At 42.1% G+C, this 25,743-nt stretch overlaps 1 protein-coding gene across 2 annotated transcripts; it reads left to right on the forward strand.

The window, feature by feature from the left end:
• Window positions 1-8,272: 8,272 nt before the first annotated feature.
• On the forward strand, window positions 8,273-10,940 carry FOXI1 (forkhead box I1). Of its 2 annotated transcripts, none has more exons than XM_061621881.1 (2): window positions 8,273-8,846; window positions 10,381-10,940. In XM_061621881.1, the coding sequence occupies exons 1-2, from the start codon at window positions 8,273-8,275 to the stop codon at window positions 10,938-10,940; spliced, it is 1,134 nt and encodes a 377-aa protein (XP_061477865.1). The 2 variants fall into 2 exon arrangements, with proteins under 2 accessions (XP_061477865.1, XP_061477866.1); XM_061621882.1 differs by having other exon boundaries at window positions 8,273-8,843; window positions 10,663-10,940.
• Window positions 10,941-25,743: the final 14,803 nt, after the last annotated feature.

The following is a 25,743-nucleotide window of genomic DNA, read 5'->3' on the forward strand; positions in this document are numbered from 1 at the left end:
TGAAGATCAAGGAACTGTAGAAAATTAATGTACGTGTGTGTGTGTGTGTGTGTTTAATAGAGCAAAGCACAAGTTGATACCCCAAACGCAAAAGAATGTATCAACAAAGGGGCCAGCAACTTGCTTATAAGCGACTTGCTGCATTCTTCTTGAGGGGAATGGACAGAAACGTGGATGCCCTTGAGGCCTAGAAGAGAACCTGCTGAATATTACCCAAAACGCTCTCCTCTGTCGAAGCTAAATTGCAATCCTCTTTCAGCGTCTAGGCTGGGATGTTACTAGAGAGGCCTAACCTTCTAAGTCAGTTCTAAGATGTCTCAAAATTCCCTGTGGAATTCCCTCCCCTTAAATATTAGGCAGGCTCCATCTCTGCTATCTTTTTGGCGCCTTTTGAAGACTTTCCTCTTTCAACAAGCCTTTTAAGTTGAGACCTATCCCAGTCTGCATCTGTGTTAGAACTGCTTTTAATAGGTTTTCAACCCTTTTTTAAAAAAGATGTTTTAACGTTGTTTTGTTTTAATGTATTTTAAGGTCTTTTTATGATGTTTTAAAGTGTTTTTAGCGTTTCTGTTTGCCGCCCTGGGCTTCTGCTGGGAGGAAGGGCGGGATATAAATCAAATAATAAATAAATAAATAAAAGGGATGACTTTGCACTCAGCAAAGCTGAAAGGTGAATGGGCCCGCTGCTTGCACTGTATAACAGAGATTGATCAGCCTTTGTAAAAGATAGATTTTCCTTGTCCTTTCAGAGCACAGCTTGTGTAACTTGGGAGCTATATTTATTGTGCTAAGAAGCAGTGAACCATGAGTGGGGTTAAAAAGAATCAGGTTCAGTACACAGGCTCAGATCCAGAGTTCCCACCAGTGGAGTTCTGCTCACAGGAAGCTTCTGCTGGGGGAAGAGGGAAGCAACTTTTGCCAATTCCTCTTCCCCCCTGCAGCCCCTTCAAAAGTCACTCTAGAGCACTGGCAACACTTTGTAACTGTGTGGGAGGTTCAGGGAAAATAGACAAATATTGCCCACCTCTTCCTACAGTGAGTGTCCTCTGGATCGCAGTCCCTTCTGCAAAGAGAGGGAGGCCTTCCTTTTGCGGATGAGATAGTCTGGATCCAACCCACGTACCACATATGTAAATGTCCGTTTACAGATGTATGCCCATTGCTGATTGTACATTTTCTTTTTAAACTCTGTGTTCAAATAAAATTCACAAGCTTTCCTCTTTTCTGCATCCCCAGTAAGTGGCCTCCTATTGAGTCATCACAGGGTATCTTTGTTGTTGGGGAGTGGTCTTCACTTCCAGTTTATTTCTTAGGGATTGCCAAGGCTTACTTTATGAACTCTGAGTAGCTCATTTCCATCCAAGTTAGTCATTATAAGAACCTTGTAACATTAAGAATTTGGTGCCCGAGTTTGCTTGTTCCCCTTTTCCCTCTCCATCCCATATTCCTTTCATGTTGTGTCTTTTAAATTATACACCAAAGGGCAGGGGCTGTATTATTCCTATTGAATTGTAAGGGCTGTGGGAGCTCTTCTAGCTAAAGACTAGAGGTATAAGTGCTTTGAATAAATAATAAATAAAATATAGTAAAGGATACCATTCACACATTACATTTCCATGTGTCCTTAGAGGTGGATGCACATGTTCTTTTCTCAAAAAAAAAAAGTTATTAAGAGCTGTTACAATTTTCACTTGTTATGTGACACTCTTAAGTATACTTCATCTTTTATGTTCATATGTAAGGGAATTATCTGGATGAATAAAACATGTATCTGCTTGCTAATGGATTCATTATCAACAGCAATACTTCAGCAACAATTCTGTAGTTTGAGGGTTCATCTCAGGCATTTCACAAGCAATGCACAAATTGTTGGTCACATTTCCTATATCTGTAATTTAAACCTAACACCTACACTGGCTAGAATGTACATAATGGCTTTTCCCTCAGTTAGGATTGTGTGTTAACACTGAGATGTGCTTCATTTCAGACTAAAATATGTTCTCAGTATCACTTGAGAAAGTACCCAAAGTTCTATATATTGCTGATTCAGAAATAAATATTTGTGCACTTGTGTATACATGTGAACAGTTGTTGGAACCTTCTCATGCTTAAAGCATACAGCATAAGAAGCAGCCATTTGGCAATGTGAATACTACTTACCTGCAATAAGTTTTTGAAGCCCTGAATAGGCCAGCTACATTTTTTTCAGTGTGCTTCCAACAGCATTCACAAGAGGGAGCTATTCACCTACCGTAGTCAAAAGACTGAATGAGTGAAATAAATACTTGAAAAGGCCAGGACTGCTAGCAAAAGCGTTAAGTCTCTTGTTTTTCACCCCTGTTTTAAATTATTTTAAATCTTCACTGAATGCCAAATATTTTGGTAAAAACAACGAAGAGTTTTGTACCACTTTAAACAGTAACACGTTTATCATGGCATAAACTTTTGTGCATAAAATATCCCAAAATCCAGGAACTCCTCTCTCTCTCTCTCTCTCTCTCTCTCTCTTTCTGTGTGTGTGTGTGTGTGTGTGTGTGTGTTGTAAACAGTGAGGTAAGAAGGAAATGCAGTGCAGAAAAGTACAGGTGGCAATAATTATTAACAGTCATACTATAGCTGCAATCTTAACCATGTCTACTATTGAATTCAATGGGACTTACTCTGAGGTAACTGGGGTTAGGATTGCAGCCCACATGTGTTAGCTTATCAGTGCCAGTATGTCTGTGTTAACAAGTTTTGTGAATTACCATGGTTAATTACATAATATTTATTCATTTACTATATTTGTCACTTACAAAAAAATCGACTCAAAGTGACATTTTTTAAAAAGCATACAATAGCAAATTTAAACACATCAGAAGATAAAGAACAATATTAACTAAAAGTGTTCATCCTGCAGTAACATCACTTGATAAATGTCACTTTCTCTGTATTTTCTGCATTTTCATTTCCCTCTAACCTCACTGTTTACAATCCCTCCCTGACCATAAGTGTGTGTGTGTGTTTGTGTGTGTGTACACTCCCCCACAACTCAATATACACTTCATGAACCTGATTAAGTGCACTGCAGTCTATGAAAGCTTATGGCATAATATGCTTGTTAAGCATTTAACATACCACAAGGCTCTGCTGTTTTTGGTGCAAGAGACTTAAGACTAAGACTCCTCTGGAGAATATTTTGTTATTATCGTAAATGTAAACAACTAACTTGTAATTGCACTTATCTTCAAGAGAGACTAGGGCTGCAATCTTATACACACCTGAGAATAAGCCTCAGTGGAACCTAACTCTGAGTAGGCATTTACAGCATTGTGCTGTAGGAGAGCAAAGCATTTTTGAACTGAGTGTAATATTTGTACACAACTCTAGGAAGAAAGCAAATTGTTTGACAGTGCAACCCTACGCATGCAATCCTATACATGTCTATTCAGAAGTAAGTCCCACAGAATCATGGAGTCGTAAGGGGTCTTATAGACCATCAAGTCAAACTGTCTGCTCAGTGTAGGTGTTTAATGGGGCGTCCTCCCAGGTAAAAGGTAAAGGTGTCCCCGCACTTGTAGTGCAAGTCGTTTCCGACTCTTAGGGTGACGTCTTGCGATGTTTACTAGGCAGACCATATATACGGGGTGGGATTGCCAGTTCCCCAGCCTTTCTTTATCCCCCAGCATATGATGGGTATTCATTTTACTGACCACGGATGGATGGAAGGCTGAGTGGACCTCGACCCCTTTTACCGGAGATTCGACTTCCTCCTTCCGTTGGAATCGAACTCCGGCCGTGAGCAGAGCTTCGGCTGCGTTACCGCCGCTTACCTCTCTGTGGGTATAATACCTCTAATAATACGTCTAATAATACGCCTAAGTAGGTATAACAGGGGAGAGGAACATCAGACTGGGTGTGGGGGCAAATGTGGGCCTCCACACCTCAGGATTCACCTCAGCCGACACTCCCTCTCCTCAGGCCACATCCCTCACTTTCTCTGTTCCACACCCTTCTCAAGTGCTTTTGCCTGACTGGAATGTGTCTTTCAACTATGATAATGCCTCTTGCTTGCTGGATGGAAAGGTGTGTGTGTCTGGAAATCTTTGGCTTTTGCATTGGTGGAATGCAGCCTACCATACAAAGGTAAGGATCACATCTGTTGCTCTACCCACTTTTTGCCTATGGCTCTGCCCACCCCTGGCATTCAGCCCTCCCTGCCAAATTTTGCCCATGAGGAAATGCAGCCCTCAGGCTGAAAAGCGTTCCCCACCCCCAGAGTATAGGATTACAGCCTAAGGAGCAGTTGGCTTCAGAAAGAAGATGCATATTGTTGTAACACACTCTAGGACCTTTGGGTGAAGGACGGGTAATAAATGATGATGATGATGATATCACACCAATACAATCTTTGACCTTGCTCTACAATTATCAACATACATTCAGACAAAGGGTGGTATCATTCAGAAATGGATTACTATTGCTGATAATTGCAAATGTAAAACAAGCAGAAAGAGAGAAAAATTGATGGTAACATAACTGACAATATTATTATTGTTGTTATTGCCAAGTTTAAGGTATGGATGGACGGCAGTGGTTTGGGCCCAGGTGGTCCATTCATTTATCACACCAAAGCAAGGGCTTTATAAATAGCATTCTATCAAGATGCATTATCAATGTGCCGAAGCCAAAATGATACATCCAGTTCTCATAATGTTCAGTGAAATGTGTGCGTTACAACACACAGTGACATGCTTGTGCTAGGCAGGCTTCCGCTTGCTTAGAAAGAATGCTGGCACTTGTAAGGCAAACACACTTTTCTTTTCTCCTTGCCTGGCTAAAACAGCCTGGACAGCTCACGCAATGGGCTCAACATCTTCACTTACTTGCTAATATCAATCTGCTAAGTAAATTACCCTGCAGGTTTTGGAACTGGAGGAGGTACAGCAGCTGTGTACAACAGCACAATTCTGTATATGTCTCCTCTGATGCAAGTCCCCCCATTAATGTCAATGGGACTTACTCCTAGGTAAATGTATATGAAATTGCTGCCAAAGTTGTCCTTTGTGCAGTGTGGCACATTGTAGCCTTTAGCTATATCAAGCAAGTTGCAAATAGTTGCACCAACCAGTTTGGATTTTGCATTGTTATATGAAACTTTAAAATAGCATGTTTTATAACATCTTGGAGGTTGAGTTCACTTCTTTTCTTCTTTTGCCCTCACTGTGGATTCATTACAGAGGCTGTGTATGGAAAACACCCATTTCAGTGTATTTTAACTATAAATAAGGACACCCTGCCTCAGGGAGCAAGCAATTCAGAAGCTAATCATCAAAGCCTACTTGTGGCTGAACTTTCACTTACATGAAAAAGGGCTTTTAAAAGGTTTTTGCTTGTCTATGTTTCTAGTACACTGTTCATCAATTAGCAACTTTCTCCTGTATTTTCCAGCTGTGTTTTCAAATGTGAGAAGCTTCTTTCTTTCTGTCATAGTTGCTTCTCTTGTTATAGACTGAACAGATTAATAACTTGTGGATCTGATTCTCCTGGACAGTTTTTATGCAAACACTGAGCCCAGAAAGGATTGCATTTATATTATTCTTGATAGGGAATGCAAATACAGTTAAGTGCCTAGATTAACTGGAAGCTTGCTCAGTATTTTGTGAAAGATATTAGAATTCTCAGCAACTAGGAGCTGATCTATGCAGTCAGAAGAATCACACAATACTGGACTGGACTACTTCAGAACAGAGGTGAGGAACTGCAGGGCTGTTCCAAAGCTAACATGGTGAAATAGCTTTCCTTCTACTATAGCCAAAGCTAACATGGTGAAATAGCTTTCCTTCTACTATAGCCTTCTCCCTCATGCTGACACTGCACATGGGGAAGATTTCTATTTCTATTTGCATTCCAATGTAGTACAGTGCCAGGAGGGCTATACTAAGCAATCCCCCTGGATCTGTATTTTGGGATGGCAGAGAATTACATAGCAAGTGTTGTAAAGTACTTTAGCCAGAAAATATGTTAATATGTTATATGTTAATATAGAGTATTTTTGTGGCATTCCCATAACGACTGTTACAAAAATACCCACTGGCGGCTTATTAATATTTGCACTTAAGGTTGCGACCTCCCTTTCAGACAGAAGCTCCTGTGCCTTTAACAGCTGTGTGCTGGTAGAACCCACACATACTCAGGGAGCACCTATTGAATTTTGCCTAATGCTTGATAATATTCTAAAAAAGAGGGCACTAACAGAACACACACAATTATCTCCCAGACCTGCAGGCATACTCTTCTGTGAAATAATTATGGTTTTCCATGTGGCGGCCCAGTGTTCTGTTGTGCACTGACATGGCCTATTATATTTAAGTTACCTGAAGTATTCCCTGGATTAACATGTGAGCTGGCTTTTTAAAATATGCAGGCAATTATTTATTTATTTATTAATAAATAAATTATTCCAAAGAATAAGTCTAGCTGGGAAAAAATTGATGGTTCTTATCTTGTCCCACCTTCTCATAGCTGAGCAATCTTCAAATGGGAAGGAACTACTTCATTACCCCACCCATGGAACTCCTTCTTACAAACATTACTGGAGAAACATGGGAACAAGCTGCAGGTGACAGTGTTTCTGAGGTCTTGGGAATTTCTTTATCAAGGCTTATTGGAGCATTTTAAACCATGCCCCAATGGCTGTAATGTCCCCCAAAGATTCAGATGAGGCCAAGGCAAGGCTTAGTTACACCACATAAAGGTGTAAATTATCTGAGACTTAATGATGCAAGCTTTAAGCTTGAGGCCAGAATCCCAAAAAAGAGGTGAGATCTTAGAGGCAGAAATATGCACATATGCTCTGGTTGGCTTTTAATGTAACAAAGAACAATGTGTAATTTCTTTCAACACCTAGTCAAGGGCTGTTCCAAAACTCCCTGGTACCCCATTTGTTTTCCTCAGGCTTCTATGTTCCCTGAACACTTATTTAATTTTAAGGATTTTGTCATAAATTTACTTTGTCAAAGTTAAAGGGTTGCCACTTTGTTAAGTTAGTGCTGGTGTGACAAGCATAAATTCAACAGGTAATGCTTTTTCCAGTATGTAGTTAGACCACGGGATGGGCAGACTTCAGGGTTGCAGAGTCTACTTTGTTTGTTATTAGAATCTTGAGATCCACCAACGAGAGCCTGATGTAAAAGATGACCCCTTAGAATTAAGGAATGCCAAGCCCAGAAGTTTGTCTTGAGTACCACTAACGGATGGAGTTCACAGTCATTCCACAGACAATAGCCACTACTGGTTATCCCAAGACCTCTTCATTAAAGTAGTATAATTCAGGGCAGTCAGATTGCCAATCTACTGCAAATTACTCAGAAAACTATCTTTAAATCCTTTCTGCGTGCCCCTGTAGTAGACAAAATAATAGGGAAAGCTTCGCCTCTGAATTTCTGCTTGCCACAGAGCTGTTAAAAGGCACAGGAGTGTAGATGTTGAAGACGTTTAGCAATAGATCTATTTTTTTAACCTTAATTTCCTTCTGCCTAAGAAAACCTATTAGCAGCATACTGGTGATTTCTCTCTCTCTTTAACCTCAGGCTTACCTGGGAGTAAGCACCTTTGGACACAGTAGGAATTGCTACTGAGCTGAGTAAACATACATAGGTTTGTGCTGTTAGCAAGATACAATTTCCTTACTCACAAAACATATTGTTTCCAGAAGAACTGTGAGAGGGTACAGTGTGGTTCCAAGCATATTTGCTCACTTATTCCCCAGTTAGTGTGCAGCATGGCAGCTTCAGAATTTAAAACATGAATATTCCTAAACAGGGAAATCATAAATATTCCTATAGATCTCTTTGGTAGTTTAGGGTTTTAAATAATGTCAGGAACAAAATATATGCCTTTGTTTCCCTTCACATTGGCTATTATGTTCTGCTTGAAACTGAGGAAAACTTTCTTTCTTGCTGCATCAACTTACATGCAAGTGACTTTCTGCTTTGTTAGTGTCAATCATACTAGTGGAAAATTCCTCCATTCATTTAAAAAGATAAACAGTTGTAAACTTTCAAATTTGGTTAATGTGACATCTATTACTGACTTGGGCTGTCAGCATTCCAAAAAGGGCTATCACCCTGATCTCCAGCCTATCAGGATGCACTAGGCTGAGCCTTGGAAGGTAAACCTAAACATTTACGGTGTATAAGTACTAGAGCTAGCCAGCACAGATGATACACCTGTCTCAGGGAAAGGACTAACACAGGTGTGTTGTAACTTGGTCAACTGCCAGAGCTAGATTATGAGCTCATTTGATCCACAGATACACTCACCACAGCGCTGCAGCCCGCAATTTCCAAACATTGGCCAGGAACCTCCTGAAATGAACATCTACTATGAAAATTTCTTTCATCCTCAGAATATTCCTAGTCCACAAAGGCCTACGAACTTTGAAACAGGGGACTACAATGCTACACCCAACCCTTATCTGTGGTTAAATGGACCTTCCATTAACAGTCCACCTTACCTACCAGGAACTAATGGTAGTCCATACATCCCACCATCCTATGGGATGCAAAGGCAGCTCTTGCCTAACATGCATGGCTTGACAGGGAATGAAATGGGCTGGCTCCCTATGCCTTCTCAAGAAGAGCTGATGAAGCTGGTCAGGCCACCTTATTCCTATTCTGCACTCATTGCCATGGCCATCCATGGAGCACCGGACAAGAGACTGACACTCAGTCAAATCTATCAGTATGTTGCTGACAACTTCCCCTTCTACAATAAAAGCAAAGCTGGCTGGCAGAATTCTATACGGCACAATTTGTCTCTCAATGATTGCTTCAAGAAGGTGCCCCGAGATGAAGATGACCCAGGTAAGAAGGCTTCTTAATAATAATTTTGCTCCTCAAATTCCCTTAAGAAGCCAATCACCATCATGCCTCCCAAGAGATCTAATGCACTAGATTCCAATCCTGATCCAGTTCCCCTCAAAGCAAAACTGAGTCCACTATATTGCCTACAAAGCCTTAAACAGCAGATATCTTATTTCCCTCCCCCTTTACTAGTTGTTGCTGTTGCTATGTGCTTTCAAGTCGATTACGACTTATGGCGACCCTATGAATCAGCGACCTCCAATAGCATCTGTTATAAACCACCCTGTTCAGATTTTGTAAGTTCAGGTCTGTGGCTTCCTTTATGGAATCAATCCATCTCTTGTTTGGCCTTCCTCTTTTTCTACTCCCTTCTGTTTTTCCCAGCATTACTGTCTTTTCTAGTGAATCCTGTCTTCTCATTATGTGTCCAAAGTATCATAAGCTCAGTTTCATCCTCCTCCTTTACCAAATGCTAACTAAAATCCATGATTTGATCATTTAAATTAGTCTCTAATACCCCAGTAGTTTTTGTTTAGTTACCACTATTTGAGTGAACAATTAATAAACATGGAAATAATAATAATAATAATAATAATAATAATAATAATAATAATAATAATAATAATAATAATAATAATAATAATAATATTTAATTTGTTTGTCGCCTATCTGGCAATTAGCCACTCTAGGTGACGTACATTAAAAGAGATAAAATACAATGATAACAGATGTTATTGGGGATGGGGGAGAGAAAAACTGGTCTGTTCTTTTGAAGTTGGTGATTTTTTTTAAAAAAAAGTCTATTTTGTTTGTTTAGAACAAGAGAAATCTCTATCTTCCAAAGACTTTTTTCAAATTCCTGCCAGCAGCTGAATAACGTTAGTAGATTTGCCAATTCCTTCAATGACCCTTGGTCCTGTACATTTAACAGTAGCTTGAACCGAAGACATTGGCTAATGATAATCCTTCTTTCCGTGCTGTGAAAAGCTTTCCCTGCTAATTAAAGGTCACACATTCAGAGGCCAGGGGTTTTTTGGGGGGGTGCCTGGTCAGTTGGCAACCTAGCCTTACTTCTCTGGCCCGGGGCTGGCCTTTAAAAATATATATTTGGGCTCCCCCCCCCCAAAAAAGACCACTTTCTGGGCTCATTTCTTATCGGATGCTACTCAGAGACTCAATCTCTCTGCCTGCTGTCTGGCCTGAGGTCAAATCATTCCTTGTCTCCCATGAAATCTACTGAAGTTAATGAAGGGTCTGTAAACTGTTCCTTGGGATGGAGTGGGTTCTTAGGACTAAAACCCAAAATTTACGAAAGTAAAAGTTCAGTTTAAGGTTTACCAAAAAAAAACAGCCTGGGCAGAAGCTGGCTAAAAGGAGCTGGACTGATTTTAATACAAGCCAAGTCCCTCTCTCTTTTTTAAAGGGTGTTTCCCAATGTGTTGCTTTTTCTGACTCCAAGCCAGAATAAGCCCTGAGAACCAGCTCTTTGTTGGCTGTGATTTATATTTATGTTTTGTTGCTCTTGTTCTAACAGGGAAAGGCAATTACTGGACTCTGGATCCAAACTGTGAGAAGATGTTTGACAATGGAAACTTTCGTCGGAAGAGGAAGAAGAAGTCTGACTGTAGTGCCAGCACAGCATCTCTTGCTTCTGACAAATCGGAGGACAGCACCCTAAGCGGCAGCCCCAAGGCAGCAGCAGAACATCAAGACATGTTGGAGAACTCCTCGTCTGGCACGGAGAGCTCCCCTGAAAAGAGATCTCCACCACCATCTTCCACCACTCCCTGCCTCAACAACTTCCTGTCCAGCATGACGGCTTATGTGAATGGGTCCAATTCAGTGAGCCGCTCTGTGGCCCTGGGACTTAGCACTGATACCGGTGACAAAATGGGACAGAATATGGTAGGCTTCAACTCATATACTCCTCTTTCCAACATCTCCAGCCATAGCAGTGGAGGAGAGTGGTCCAATTCCATGTCCTCTAATCATCTGGGCTACAGCAGTTCAGTTCTCAACCAGTTCAATACCAGTTTTTACAATAGCCTTGCTGCAAATAATACTCTATATTCAAGAGAGGGATCTGAAGTGTAAACAAAGGGAGATCTTGTGAATAGAGGAGGAAGTGTTGGGAAATATTGTTGGGAGAAGTGCTTCATGTTAGCCCCTTACTTTTGGTACACTGACAATTTTTGTTAGGACAAATCAAAAAGTCTCTGTTATTCATAAGTCGCTGTGGCTTCAAGCTGCATCATATAGCCATGACTCTCAGTAGACTTCCGCTTGCCTGAGGATCTGTACAGAACAGTGCATCCTTTTTAACTCCATATTAATCAGTCGAGAATAACTGCTTCAATGTTTTCTGCCATTAAAACAGAATGGAACCATCACTTTATGCATAAGCCTGCCTTGGGAAAGCCACCCCTTTTATTGCTTGGTAACCCCCCCCCAAAAAAAAACAAGTAAAAAAGTATGACTGTAGGTACACTGAATGGTCTTGATCCTGCTTTCTTGCTTATCTGAAAACATGAGTCATGATCCATTCACTGGTGAATACTTTTAAATCTCGCTGGTTTTCACTGGGAGAGTTGATTCTTCTCCTCTGCTGAAACCAATGAGATTTAAAAGGATTTACCATAGGCTGGATCATGGCCTAATCTGCTACTTTCAGAGTATGTACATGCATCCTTGATAGTTCTGTGTAAGGTGATAGAAAAAACACTTAGGGGGCAAGCATGACAAAGGGTAGGAAGTGCCAGAAACTTTGATTCCTACCTAATAAAATATATATATTTAAAAGTCTGGCCTTAAATCATTACCTTATGTCTTTTATGTTTACAGATGTGAGGGTAAAAAGATTTCAGAACAGGAATGAATTGTTTGGGTCTGTTTAAAAACCCATTGTTGTTATTATTTAAAACTCAAGTTTTTAGTCAGGCAGGTCCAGGTAGCCAAACTTGCCTTAACAGTTGTCCGAGAAGATCATTCTCTTGTGTATGTTGCTTATGTGTGAGCTGTAGGGCAAAAAATGGTTGCTGCACCGTATTGTTAAAACAAGACAATGCATCAAAATCCAAGCACATTGTTTGTGGGGAAATGTAAAATTTGAAATATAACTCAACACCCTTTCTGGTCACTTACCAAACTTTCAGACTTCTCTGTTTAGTTTATGAACAAAAGTTCATGTTGGTTGCTATTGCATTCCCCCACCAAAAAAACCCACAAAATTGAACCTGTCCCTTTATTTTAAGTCTTAAACACATTTTTGTCCATTGTAGTAACACAAATGAGACGTGTGTGTGTACATGTGTTTACCCCTAAGCTTAATTTATGTAACCTTTCTTATACAAAATGTACTACTGTAAAGCATAGACATTTGGCAGTCTTGCACTGGAATCCTATACATGTCTACTTGGAAGTAAGTCCCACTGAGTTCAAGGGGGTGTAGGACTACAGCCTTAACTGGCTACAAATACTCTCTGGCAAAGTCGCCAAGGGGACCTTGATGTATTATTATGACATAGAAAACACTGTCTCTTGATATTTTTATTCTGTGTATTTTGGTTACAATTTCATTATGGGGACATGCAGGGAAGTTATTTTTTAATAAAATATTCATATGTAAAATCTGTGTGTTTATTGTACTTGAAGCATACAGTAAGTGCCAAATCAAATAAGATGAAAATGGATTACTGTGACAGTCTTCTGACAACAGCTCAGTTTATGGAGGTTTAACATGCACTGTTCTGCTGAGGAAACCCCCCCAGCAAAACACATTATGATTCAAAGGGTTGAACAATGCAACGTTTGCTTGTCTGATCTTTAAACCCAATGAGCCACACACCATCATAAAAGAACACCTACATATTATGACACTAATGTCAAGTGGGTCTGCCCTAAAGTTACCAAATGCCACTCCCCAAATTTGAAACCCATTTAAAGGTGTACAAAATGAGTGACAGAAACTACACCACTAGTGAAAGGGGGAAATGCATATTAATAATCTAATCAAATGAAGTATTTTTAAGTCTTATTGATTATAATGGCACAGAGCTAACCCCATTGCCTTCTATTGAAATCAATGGGATTTGACTGCATCATGCCTAGTTCTTGTTTTAGGGCTAAGGATATTGTTGCATCTTGACAGATGGAAATACAATTGCTACGTCTGTATATATGAGCAAATATAATGGGGTCAACTGAGAGTTTGCTGTAGATCTAAAGACTTCTTCCCATCCACATTAGCCTTTTTGATCCAGCGGAGAGATCCCACTGGAGGAGAGAAGAGAGGTTGGGAAAGACTTTTTGTGATCTCCCTCTTTCTGGCTTGGGGCTGCAGGGGGAGGGGGAATTTGAAAAATACATTTCCACTGCCTCCCTCACTGGGAGCAAACTCTGGATTTTACCCACTGTGGAAATTGTAAATTGCATTGAACACTGTGTGAGAAGCTGGAGATTTATTGCAGTCCTGCCTGCGGAGGTGGAGGTGAATGGGTAAGGAACCATAACTTTAATCAACTATTTAAAAGAAGCATGAAGTGTGAAACTTGAAAATAATAAACTTGAATGTTTCATGCAATAAAGGTAGGCAAGGTTTCCCCACCACCTTCCTTAAGGTTAACTGCTTTTGCCACTTGAAACCTCCTAAGATTTTCCATTCTGTTGAAGTAAAGCACTTCTATTGCAACTGCATTCGAGAATGGAGAGCACTGGGGACGAAACAGAGATCCTGCATCACTTCCCCCCCCCCAATGTGCCTATACTCTGATATCCTCCTCAGTGATGGGTCCAAGGCTTTTGGAGACCCTTGGAGCCAAGCACTCACAGTGATCCCTCTTAACCAGCAAAAGGTAGGGAATGCCTGCTGAGAACTCTTCTCACGTGTCCTCAGCCTATCTTGGGTGCTTTGTTGGGGACAATAGGCCCTTGCTGGTTTTAGGGGCCTGATGAACTATGTGCTGGAGCTGGCCATGCTCATGCTCAGCTCAGCGTCTAGTTAGAGCAGTGGCAAAGCCAGCCCACATGTGGCCTATGTCTACCAAGGCCAGGCCAGGCCAGGCAGGCAGAAGAAAGGCCGTATAGCCCAGCACAGAGTTCCATTGTTTTCTACAGTAGCTTGATTCCTTTGCTAATCTGCTTGTGTAGGGATGTGAGGAGTGGCATGGTCCATAACAAGGGAACAACCTGGAAGCTGAACAAGGTATCTGGAAAGCTCACCAATCTGCAGTGTCTTTGCTCAATTGTCCTTTCCCCCCCTGCTGTTCTAGGCAATATGAAATCCTGCCATGAGGAACATCAGTGGTGCTGCTCTCAGGGGCAAGTTTAAGCAATGACTTACAAGAGCATCCCTGATGGCATCTTTGAGGAGAGGGATGCTCTAGGTAATATCTCATTCGTATCACCTTGGTTGAGTAGTCCTGAACATTTTTACATAGCATGGTAATAGCATGCTCAAATTGTGCAGGAGCGAGGAGTGACCTTTGATACTGTTGGAGGCAGTATGTTTTCTGAATACCAGTTGCTGGGAACCAAAGGAGGAGAGAGTGCTGTTGCCTGTTGGAAGCCCACAAACAGGAGACCTGAGTGCATCTTCTTAGCCACTGTGAGAACAAGATGCTGGACCAGATAGACCACTGGCCTGACCCAGCAGGGCTCTTCTTATCCTTGATATATCTATTCAGATGATTGAAAGGTAACCTGGGGGCATGGAGCACGGATACAACCAAATGTGGTTAACTGTCTAGATTTATTTTCTACATAGCACTTTTAATTTGCAATTTTTACTAGTTTTGTTCTGCCTTATGAACTAAGTCACTATTATTTCCACTTTACGATCGGAGTTGATTTGCCTGAGCAGTTCTGGAACATGAACTCATGTCGCCAAACGCAAATCCAACTTTCTATCTATTGGGAAACTGATCTTTTTCCCTCAATGTAGCAAGTTTAGGAAGGCAAGCTCGTTGCCCAAAGGCATACTAGTCCTTCATGCAGTATGAGCAAAGATTCAGACAGTGCTTAGTCAAAAAAATCTTACTTAGAGGGTTATAAAGCTTACACAGAACTGCTTGATTACTGACCCAGACTGGTACTAATCCCTAGTTTTGTTTAACTTGTATGCAATGACCTTCTGGCTTTGGATAATCCAGTTGCGTACGCACAGGTGTTGGGCATTGGCAGGTGTTGAGCACTGTACCTTTCACCTTTCTCTCTTAGACCGAGGAGGAGGAAGCAAGCAAGATCATGAGGAAGCATTATGTCAAAGAAGGTTGGCAAGGGAAGAAATCCTTTCCATTTGAATCTGTGTACAAATTGGCATGTAGTCTTCCTCTCCCTGTCACATCAAGCAAATGTACCAAGGGTACATGCTCAAAGAAACTCTTGTGGAATATTCTGAACTAGCACTTTCTGTGCAAACAGTTTATGACTTGAATAGCATTTATTTGGATTTCGTATGTTGTCCTGGAATACTCATGTTGATTATACAGCCAAGAGAGTGGTTATATAATATAACCAGTGTGGATTTTTCACATTCTGCAATGTTAAATTGAAAATACCTCCCATGCCATTCTGATGCATCCCATAAGCTCATTTCAAAACAAAAACCTTACAAAACAGTCCTGAACTCAGAAACACTTGCTTAACAACCCTCTCAGTTTTCATGGTGATACATAAAACAGTCAAAGTCTAAAGAGAGAGAGAAAAAACCCAGACGCCTTTTGGACTTTTTTCTCTCAGAGTTCTCATAATCTGTTGAAATGCATGAAAAATCAGCCATGTTCACAGAGTATGTGTTATCCTGTTACTGATGTTGCCCCATATGCTGACCTTCATCTTCTGCAGTTTAAAAGTTAAAAAAAATGTCTGGCTGATTTTTAATTAATTTAAGAAATTTTGGCTGGAAAATAGTGATAGTGTCGGGCATGCTCAGTAAGAACCAACTGTCAGAGTTCTAAAAGCCAGACTCACAGCTGGTGGGCTTGCCTAATCAGGGGGCCACACCCACACCTTTATTTCACTTTAGACAGTCATAATAATAATAATAATAATAAATTTTATTTCTAGGCCGCCTATCTGGCCGCACAAGCGGCCACTCTAGGCGGCATACAAGATAAAGTAAAATACAACATACAAACTACATAAAAACCCAAGAACTACAATATAAGACGAAACCGAACCCACCCATAGCTAAAACCAATGGCACCCAAAAGAAAAAAAAAAAAGCAGCAAAACAAAAACAAAACAAAAGACAAAAACCCAGGCCACCTCAGCCAGCCGGCTTATGTATCCCTCCCAAGAGGGACAGGTGATGGAAATTAGTCACAGCTGGCTGGGTACCTGGGACCTGGTCCTGCAGGAGGCACGTCTGCCAGGCAGCAGTCCCACTGGGAAGGGTGGTGGAGATGGTGTTCCAACAGTCATGGCATCCCCCAGAGAATCCTGGGAAGTGTAGTTTGTGAAGGGTGCTGAGAGGAGATTCCTATTCCACCGACAGATCTCCAGTGGCCAGAGTGGTTTTACAGTCAGTTGCTTTGATTGAAGGTCTGTGAGGGGAACAGGGCATATCCTAGCAACTCTCAGAACCATTCACTAACTACACTTCACAGGATTCATTGAGAGAAGCCATGACTGTCCAAAGTGAAATAACAGTCTGGTGTGGATGTGGCCAGGGACATCTTTAGTTTAAATTTGGGTGGCAGGCTACATGTGCCTGCTGTAGAATAAAAAGGTGGGGGAAACGCTGAAAAGCAATGATACTGTTTGCAATGTTTTCCTTTTGGAAAGGAGCTTCCCCTCTGCCCAGTGCCCACCCACCCACCCAATCTCCTCCCCTCCCCTCCCCCTCCTCCTACCCTCCCTGCCCCTCCCCTGGGTCACTGTTGGACTATGACCTGGGAGACCAGGGTTCTAATCCCCACACAGCCATGAAGCTCACTGGCTGACCTTGGGCCAGTCACTGCCTCTCAGCCTCAGAGGAAGGCAATGGTAAAACCAACTCTGAATACTGTTTATCATGAAAACCCTATTCATAGGGTCGCCATAGGTTGGGGTCGACTTGAAGGCAGTCCATTTCCATTTTCAAACATGATTGCACAGAAATCCACTGAACTAAAAAAGTATGCAACTGGTCAAACACACCCTCCCTTCTCCTCCCTCCTATCCCCTCCCTGTTGCCCCTTCCCTCCCCTCCCCCTCCAATCCTTTCCTTTCCCCTCCCTCTCCTCCTACCCATGGTCAGTTTTACCTATATTAAGCATGATTGCACAGAAGTAAATACCATTGAACTCAATAAGCATGCAAATGATCAAACCTGCCCTCCCCTGGCCCTTCCTTTGCCCCTCCCCCTCCAATCCCCTCCCCCTCCCCTCCCCTGCTCCTCCCCCATGATCAGTTTTACCTATCCTAACCATGATTACACAGCAGTAAATCCCATTGAACTCAATAAGCATGCAAATGGTCAGACCTGGCTTTCCCCTCCTTCCCCTCTCGTCTCCCTTCCTCCTCTGCTCCCCTCTTCCTTCTTCCTCCTTCCCTGCCCACTCCAGCCACCCCTCCCTCCCCCCGGTCAGTTTTACCTATCCTAAACATGATTGCACGGGAGTAAATCCCACTGAACTCAATAAACATGCAAATGATCAAACCTGCCCTTCTCCTCCCCTCCCCCTCCTCCTCCCCTCCCCATCCCCTGTGGTCAATTTCATCTATCCAAAGCATGATTGCAGGGGAGTAAATCCCACTGAACTCAATAGGCATGCCAACGATCCATCCATTCTCAGCAAACTTGAACAGGATTCCATTTCTTGTCTCCCGGATTAAAAAGCAGAGAAATTCACTAATAGGCAAAAAAACCTTGCTGTATAAGAACGTACCTATAGCCCACAGATATTTCTATCAAACTTTAAAAAGCAGGGAAACTGGGCAGCTATAGTGAATGCACCAGGGGAGCAGGAGACCTGAACTCCTCTCTGAGATATTGGACTGCCCTACAAAGTTGTCAAAATGCAAACACTATTTGGGTTGGTCTTTCACAGTCTAATCCATTTCCTGGGTAGCTTGGAAGAATTTGGTAACATATGCCCCTGAGCATATGGTGAGTGGTGGCAACACCTGCAATCAGCCCAAATAATATAAAGACATGTGCTGTGCTGATCTTGTTTTAGCAGGGATGAAGCAACATTATTAAGACAGTTGACATAGTTCAGATAGTCACTTTAAATATGTCTGATTTACTTTGCAATTTTAGTGTAGTTTCCTATAGGAAATTATTTTCTTTTGCTTCTATTTCTGTGAATATGTGAAGTACAGCAACACTTTGCAAAATTTACACTAAAAAAACTCCAAAAATAATTGTGGAATAATTGCACTGACTATTCTGCAGAATAGTCTCCAGTGGACATGAGGAGTGTTTCAGTTTGCACAAGATAAAACAGTGGGAGGCGAAATATGTTCTAGCAAAATTCTAGGTGTGCTCTATGTTTTTAATTGATGCTGCCTGTGACGATCCCACCTTTGGCTCCCCCTGTCAGGTTCCCACCTGCTTGTGGCTACTGCCTTTCACTAGGCACCACCAGGGACACCACCAGTCAGGACCGTCCTTTATATGGTTTCTCACTCCGCTCTAGCACAGATCTGACTACATCCCACTGCTAGGCAGCACCACCAGTCACTTTCTGTAACCCAAACTCCCAGAGACTTTGCCTAAGTCTCTCTATAGCTTGTTACTTTGTGACTGTGTGCCTATGCTGTTCCCAACCCCCTTGTATCTTTATATTTAAAGCATACAACTCTGGGTTGCTCTGGATACGTGACTTGTTACAATCTCTCCCTTCACCGCTGCCACCATTAGATACAGTTTCTGTTCAGCCTTGGTAATTACTTTGCCCTCCCTTCTGGTCTGTATATTCCCCAGCCAAGGATCAGGCCTTTGGTAAACCAAATAAGTATTTATTAAATATCAGAAATAACAAGATTATTTAAGGAATGTTTCACAAGTGTATGGTTTCATCTATATTCTGTTAGGTACTTGACTTTTTGCTAATTGCCTCAGAACTCTGACTCACTCTCAACACCACCAAACCTCCAACCTCTCTCTCAACCTCTCAATTCACCCCCTCCTAAACACCCTCCTCGATTCAACTGTCATTCTTCCATTTATACTCCCAGCCATTCAAACGCTCAGCCAATCATCCAGCATTCTACTGCTCATGTACTCCCCCCTCCTCTTTCACTCCACTTACCATATGTCTTCTATATAAACAGCACTTACCATATTTACAATATAAGCAGGAACATCACACTGCCCACCTTTCCTTAAGTGAAGTGGTTTAAGCACAGCAGGTTGAAAACATGCATCTTAGGCAAAAGTTTATTTTTTCCAATAGCTACAGTCATTGCTGAAGTAGCAACATATTGTAACCAGTCTGATTTTACATCAAACTACAGTTTCAGATTTAACTGTTAATGTACCCAAAATAGAAATAGAACATAACCTCCAATTTGAAACATAAAAGGCTGTCTTCACCATCATATATCACTGACCAATAAAAAGGCTTTGAAATTAATAAAAATAAGTTTGACACAGGTTTCTAGAATGAATAATGAGAGAAATAACATTTTCTATATTAGATTATCTGTAGAAATAGTAACACAGGAATGAAGCAAAGTAAGAAAAACACCAACAAACACAAAAATGTCATTCTCCATCGTTGGAGATGGCAGGTGTTGCCACCACTCACCATATGCTCAGAGGCACATGTTACCAAATTCTTCCAAGCTACACAAGAAGTGGATTGGACTGTGAAAGACCAACCCAAATTGTGTTTGCATTTTGACAACTTTGTAGGGCAGTCCAATATCTCAGAGAGGAGGTCAGGTCTCCTGCTCCCCTGGTGCATTCACTACAGCTGCCCAATTTCCCTGCTTTTTAATTTGATAGAAATATCTGTGGGTTATAGGTACATTCTTAAGCCACAAAGTTTTTTGCCTATTAGTGAATATATAATACTTGAAATGAACACTTAAATCAGGGGTGGGGAGCTTGTGGCTTTCCAGATGCTGTTGGACTCTAACTCCCATTATCTTTTACATTGACCATGTTCGCTGGGGCTGATGGGAGTTGAAATCCAACAAGACCTGGAAAGCCACAGGTTCGCCACCCCTGGTGCATGCTAGTACAGCTCATGTTTGAACTTCATAGTAGCCTGTAATATGTTTCTAAACCAATCTGAAACATCATTTCTTTGGTGTGATTATTATGACCTAGACTGTATACAACTAGCTATTAAGCTCGTGTTCTGTTTTTAAAGTATAACATTTCCAAAGGTTTAATCTTTACTAGAATGCATGTTCATTTATCTACTCAGAATATAGGTATCTATAAGGGCTTTAGTACTCTCTCCTGCTCACAGAGGCAAACATAAAGCCTTATAATATGGATAGCAGAATGGCGTGTGCTGGCAATTGGCTCTAAACCCCTCCGTTTAATATTTTAATTTGCCTTTAGACCAGCCTTTCCCAACCAGTGTGCCTCCAGATGTTGCTGGACCACAACTCCCATCAGCCTCAGCAAACATTGCCAATGGCTGAGGCTGATGGGAGTTGTGGTTCAACAACATCTGGAGACACACCGGTTGGGAAAGGCTGCTTTAGACAAAGTCTACATTTTGGAGCTAAAGAAAGTACTAATAACTGCAGTGTACAGTACTTGAAGAGAATATGGACCCCACCAACAGTTATGTCTTCAGCAGCCCAAAGTAAAACGGCCATCAAGCATTTCTCTGAACAGAATAGTTTAAATGCTTGCTTGTACACTCCGTTTCTTTTTGTCTCCTACCTTTGAGACAATCCTGCAGCTTTACCCAATATTGAATAGCTCATCTATGGTTTCATCTAACATAGTTCTGTGCTACAAATATAACTTGACTACCTCAGTCCTTTAGACACACTTAGTTAATGGCATTTCTCTGACTGCCTCCATTCAGTAGATGTATGTGTACCCATAGAAACCAAAGGTCATTTGATTTGGTCTTCATCTTAGTGGTGCCTGCCTACACATGATTGCAACAGCTGCATTGTGCTGTGCATTTCTTTGCAATGTCATTAGACGGTGATCTTGCTCATGGTTCATTCAGGTCTAAGCAGTCATAAAGAATGAATGAATGTCTCCCTGGAAGGAAGCAATGTGAAGCAATTCACTTACATCACAGTCAGCTTACTTCTGTGATTTGAGTTATTCTACATTTCAGAACGGTGAAGTGTGCTTTCAAACATTACCTATTCGGCTAAAGATTTTATTTGAACCAATGTGGCTGAACATGGGGACTTTTGTTTCTGACATTTCTAGAGCAAAATCAGCCTGCTATCAGTTATGCTGTACTCATCTGTGGGGATGGGACAGGGATGTTGTTTGAATTGCTCATACTTGAAATTTAATAAAATAAAGGTGGTGTGTTTTTTTTAAAAAAACCAGCCTGCTACCTACAAGTGGAGCTGCCATTTTCCCCCTGGAATATATATCTGCACCATGACAGCCAGAAATTCAGCAGGAGATGCCTCACTAGCCTAAGGAGAGTGCAGGCCAGCAGGTCGCTAGTCATTAGTATACAGTTTAGAGCAGACAGGCTCTAAACAATTTGGATGCACAGAATTTGTGTAGTGACAGTCTATTTTCAATATATTTCTTTGCAAGATACATAGGAAGTTTCCTTACACCAGGTCAGAATGTTTGTCCATCTAGGCTAGTATCATCCACTCTAATAAGTAATACTGAGATTGCCTTGTACAGGGATGGCTAACCTTTCCCAGCCTAAGGGCAACATTGACAGTTGCCCAATATTCTGAGGGCTGCATGCCAGCAGTGGGCATGGTCAAAGTGGGTGTGACCACCACAATGCTGTCGCACATGCACACACACCACACACTCATGAAACATGCACATCTCACACACATACACACCACATACATTACTCTCTATCTCTGTCTCTGTCTCTCTCTCACACACACACTATACGTACAGAACACACACACACACCTCTCTCTATTACACACACACATAGGCAGACCACACAGGTATCTCTTACTCTTTTTCACACACACATGCCTACTGCACATACATACAGAATGCACACACATGTCTCATGTACACAAATGTACAGAACATACATATAAAGCATACTTCTCTGTCTGTCACACATAGATACATACAGAGCAGACAGACAGACCACGCACACAGCTCCCTCACACAGCACAAATAAGGGACAGGCTGCTCTGAAAACATCACCAGGAAAAGTGTTGCTTAGGCCCTTCCCTCTCCAGTTTCCCTTTGCTCCCTCAAGAGCAGGCGCAGCTACCAGGACCTAGTCCTTTGCCATGAATATAAACTGTCTATATTCACTCAAAACAACCTGTTATCCAACGAAGTTGATTGACAGTAGACTAAAGAAGGAATTTCTTCACACACTATTAAATTATGGAACTTGCTGCTACAAGATGTGGTGTTAAGCTACTTGTTCAGATGGTTTGAACGGGGGATAGGCCTTATCAGTGGACATTAGACATGACGTCTAAATGGTTCAGAGGCAGTATGGCACTGAATACCAGATACTGTGGTGATGACGAGACAGCGAATGCCTTTGCCCCTCATTGCAACCTTCCTTGAGGTATCTGTTTGGCCACTGTGGGAAACAGGATGCTGGACTAGATGGGGCTTTAGTCTGCTCCAGCAGGGGCCTTGAGGAAATTAAACTCAAATATTAAGAACATATGTCCTTTGTGACTGCCATTTTCTTAGGTCATTCAGTGGGCAAGTATTTTTTCTACAGTGATGGTAGAAGCCGCTCTATACTTAATAATGAATCCAAGACCAATTATAAGCAACACAGTGTCATGCCTGTTTCTCTGAAAAGCGTTTAGGGGAGACTTTTCCCTCACAGAATGTCATGCCTTGGGATAGTCACAAATGAGACAGCAATGGGATGAAGCCCCCTCCAGAGAGACTGCAGGGTAATTTGGATGTGCAGTATCTTACATGCCAACAAGGGTGTTCGATGCCATTCTTTGAATTTAAAGCAGCTTATCATTTGCTGCCACATTCCAAGTTCTCTATATGCAAAATGCCATGCAAATTCAGGTCTGATTCACTACATTTGCCTCTAACAGGCAGGAAAGGGAGCAAATATTGGCTTGTTTCTAGCTGTGCTGTAAGGCTTACGGCAGGAATGCCAGGAATGCCAAGGGAGTACCATATGTGCTCCATCATGCTGTGGCCTGCTCAGTGGTGTACTGCTAATGTCTTCAAAATTTGGCCAAATCTCTTACTTTTAGCATGGAAGAAGTTTGCTGTATGACTATCCCACCATTTTTGTGTGCCTCCTTTTCACACTCCTCCTTTTCAACACTCACAGGAAGATCCTGTACACAGGAAATTCCTAATATACTATGATGTATAATTCCAATAGCATTCCACATATTGGATAAAATACAGCCTTGTAGGTTTCTGTTGCAACTTTGTTTCCACAAACCATAGAATGATAAACATTCTCTTCTGAATTCTCCCTACTGAAAAATTATAAGTAACTAACTACCAAAAAGGTTCATGCCCAGATATTATAATATCTGAATTTGTGTCCACTGGAAACGTTTCTTTCACCATCATTGTGCAGTGACACCAAAGAATAAGATTTGGATATTTGCAGCCCGGCACAAGTCCACTTTAAGAACTAGGATCTGCCCCTTCACTGTGCAGCAGCAACCCATGGAACCAAGCTTTTAGTGCAATACCACTATGCACAGAGCTTTTAGGAGATCAAGACATGTGGAAATGAAGACCCTCCCCTTGTACAGTGCCCTGACGGCCAACAGAGTGGGTCAAACTGGTATCTCACTACTACCCTACAGCAAAGGACAACACAATTCCTGCAAGATCAGAATGGTCCATCTAGTCTAACATCCTGTTGCCAACAGTGGCTAGCCAGATGCCTACAGCAAGAGCCCTCTCCTGCTATTGCTCCCCAGCAACTGGAATTCATGAGCATGCTGCCTCTGAATCTGAAGGTTCAACTAGTCGTCATGATTAAAAGATTATGGGCGGAATTCAATGAAGCACTAAGTCTCATGTTAAATCAGGGCAATGTTTTTGCCTTGCGCCACACAATGCTCTCCCCCTCCCCTCCCCCCTGGACCCCCTCAATCTGTTCTAGGGGTTCCCCAAACCCTCTGGAGCAGATCTGGGAGGACTGCAGGGTGCATGGGAGGAGAGGGGGGGATTTCCATTGTGCAAGCAGAACTCCTTGCACTGATGGGGTGTGGTAACTGAATACCACCCTATATTAATTCCTGTTTATCATAATTGCTTTCTATTTGCTTCAGAGAGCTCAGAGTGGTGCATGCGGGGTTCTCCTCTGAAGAAAATTACTTGTAGAAACCCCCTCCCCAGAGCTCCCCTTTCACATATACACTAACAGGATCTGAACTGGCAGTGACTGACCATGAAAGAAATCTTGACAGCATGGTGCAGAGCTCCATGAAAATGTTGACCCAGTGTGCAGCAGCCATGCAAAGGCCAATTCCATGTTAGGGATCTTTAGGAAAGGGCTTGAAAAGAAAAAAACTGCCAATATTACAGTTATGTATGTGTGACCACACATGGAGTACTGTTTACAGTTCTGGTCATTGAACCTCGGAAAGAATACTGTAGAATTAGAAAAGGCACTGAAAACAGCAACCAAAAGGATTGAGGGGCTGCAACAACTCCCCTGTAAGGAAAACATTTGGGACTTTTTAGTTTAGAAAAAAGTGAGGGAGGGGACATGACAGAGGTATGTATGAAAAAGTTGGTAGAGGGCTTTCTCCCTTTTTCATAATACTAGAAGATAGGGTTATTCAATAAGAACATCAGAAGAGCCTACGGGATCAGGCCAAAGCTCATCCAGCCGAGCATTCTGTTCTCACAGTGGCCAACTAGATGCCTATGGGAAGCCTGCAATCAGGACTTGAGCATGAGAGCACTCTCCACACCTGCAATTCCCATCAACTGCTGAGCAGAGGCAGGGCCAGCGCCAAAGGGCTGCCAGGTCGGGCCCTGGCTGAAGGCCCCTGTGGCCCAGAGGGGCCCCTGAAGGACCCCTTGTTAGAGTGGGAGAGTAGCACTTCCTTGCTGCAGATCGCAGGGAGGGAGCTTCTAGGCCATCCACCCATTCGCTCGCTCCACCTACCTCTCTCTCCTAACTTCTGCTGTTGTGCATGCAGGACTGCCATCAACCAAGATGGCGGCAGAGGCTTCTTTAAGGGGCTGATACTCCTACTGCCATCTCGGTTGATGGCAAGCATGTGCACATGCACGTAGCGTACCGCACATGCGTGTCATCAACCAAGATGGTGGAGGGCATCAGCCCCTTAGAGAAGCCTCCGCCATCATCTTGGTTGATGGCAGTTCTGCATGCCCAACAGCAGAAGACAGGAGAGAGAGGTAGGTGGAACAGGCAGGAGCCGTGCGCCCGGGCAGGCTGGTGCCCAAGGGCCCAGTAATGCCTGGCGCCGGCCCTGAGCAGAGGCATACTGCCTCTAATAGTGGAGGTAGAACATAGCCACCGTGACTAGGGAGAGCCTTAGTCTCTATGAATTTGTTTAATCCTTTTTTAAAGCCAATGAAGCTGACCGTTGGGATTCAGGACAGACAAAAGGTAGTATCTTGTCATACAATGTATAATTAAACAGTGGGATTTGCTATCACAACATGGATGGCTTTAAAGGGAGACTCAACAAATTTCGGAAGCTATCAACAGCTGCTAGTACTGTATCACCTCGATCACAGGCAATATTATTATTGTTATTTGATTTGTTAGTTGCTTGTTACTCAAAGGTCTCCAAGTGACTTACAACACTGTTAAAAAACACAAATAAA

The sequence above is a fragment of the Rhineura floridana genome, chromosome 3 (genome assembly GCF_030035675.1).
Source record: "Rhineura floridana isolate rRhiFlo1 chromosome 3, rRhiFlo1.hap2, whole genome shotgun sequence".
Taxonomy (NCBI): domain Eukaryota; kingdom Metazoa; phylum Chordata; class Lepidosauria; order Squamata; family Rhineuridae; genus Rhineura; species Rhineura floridana.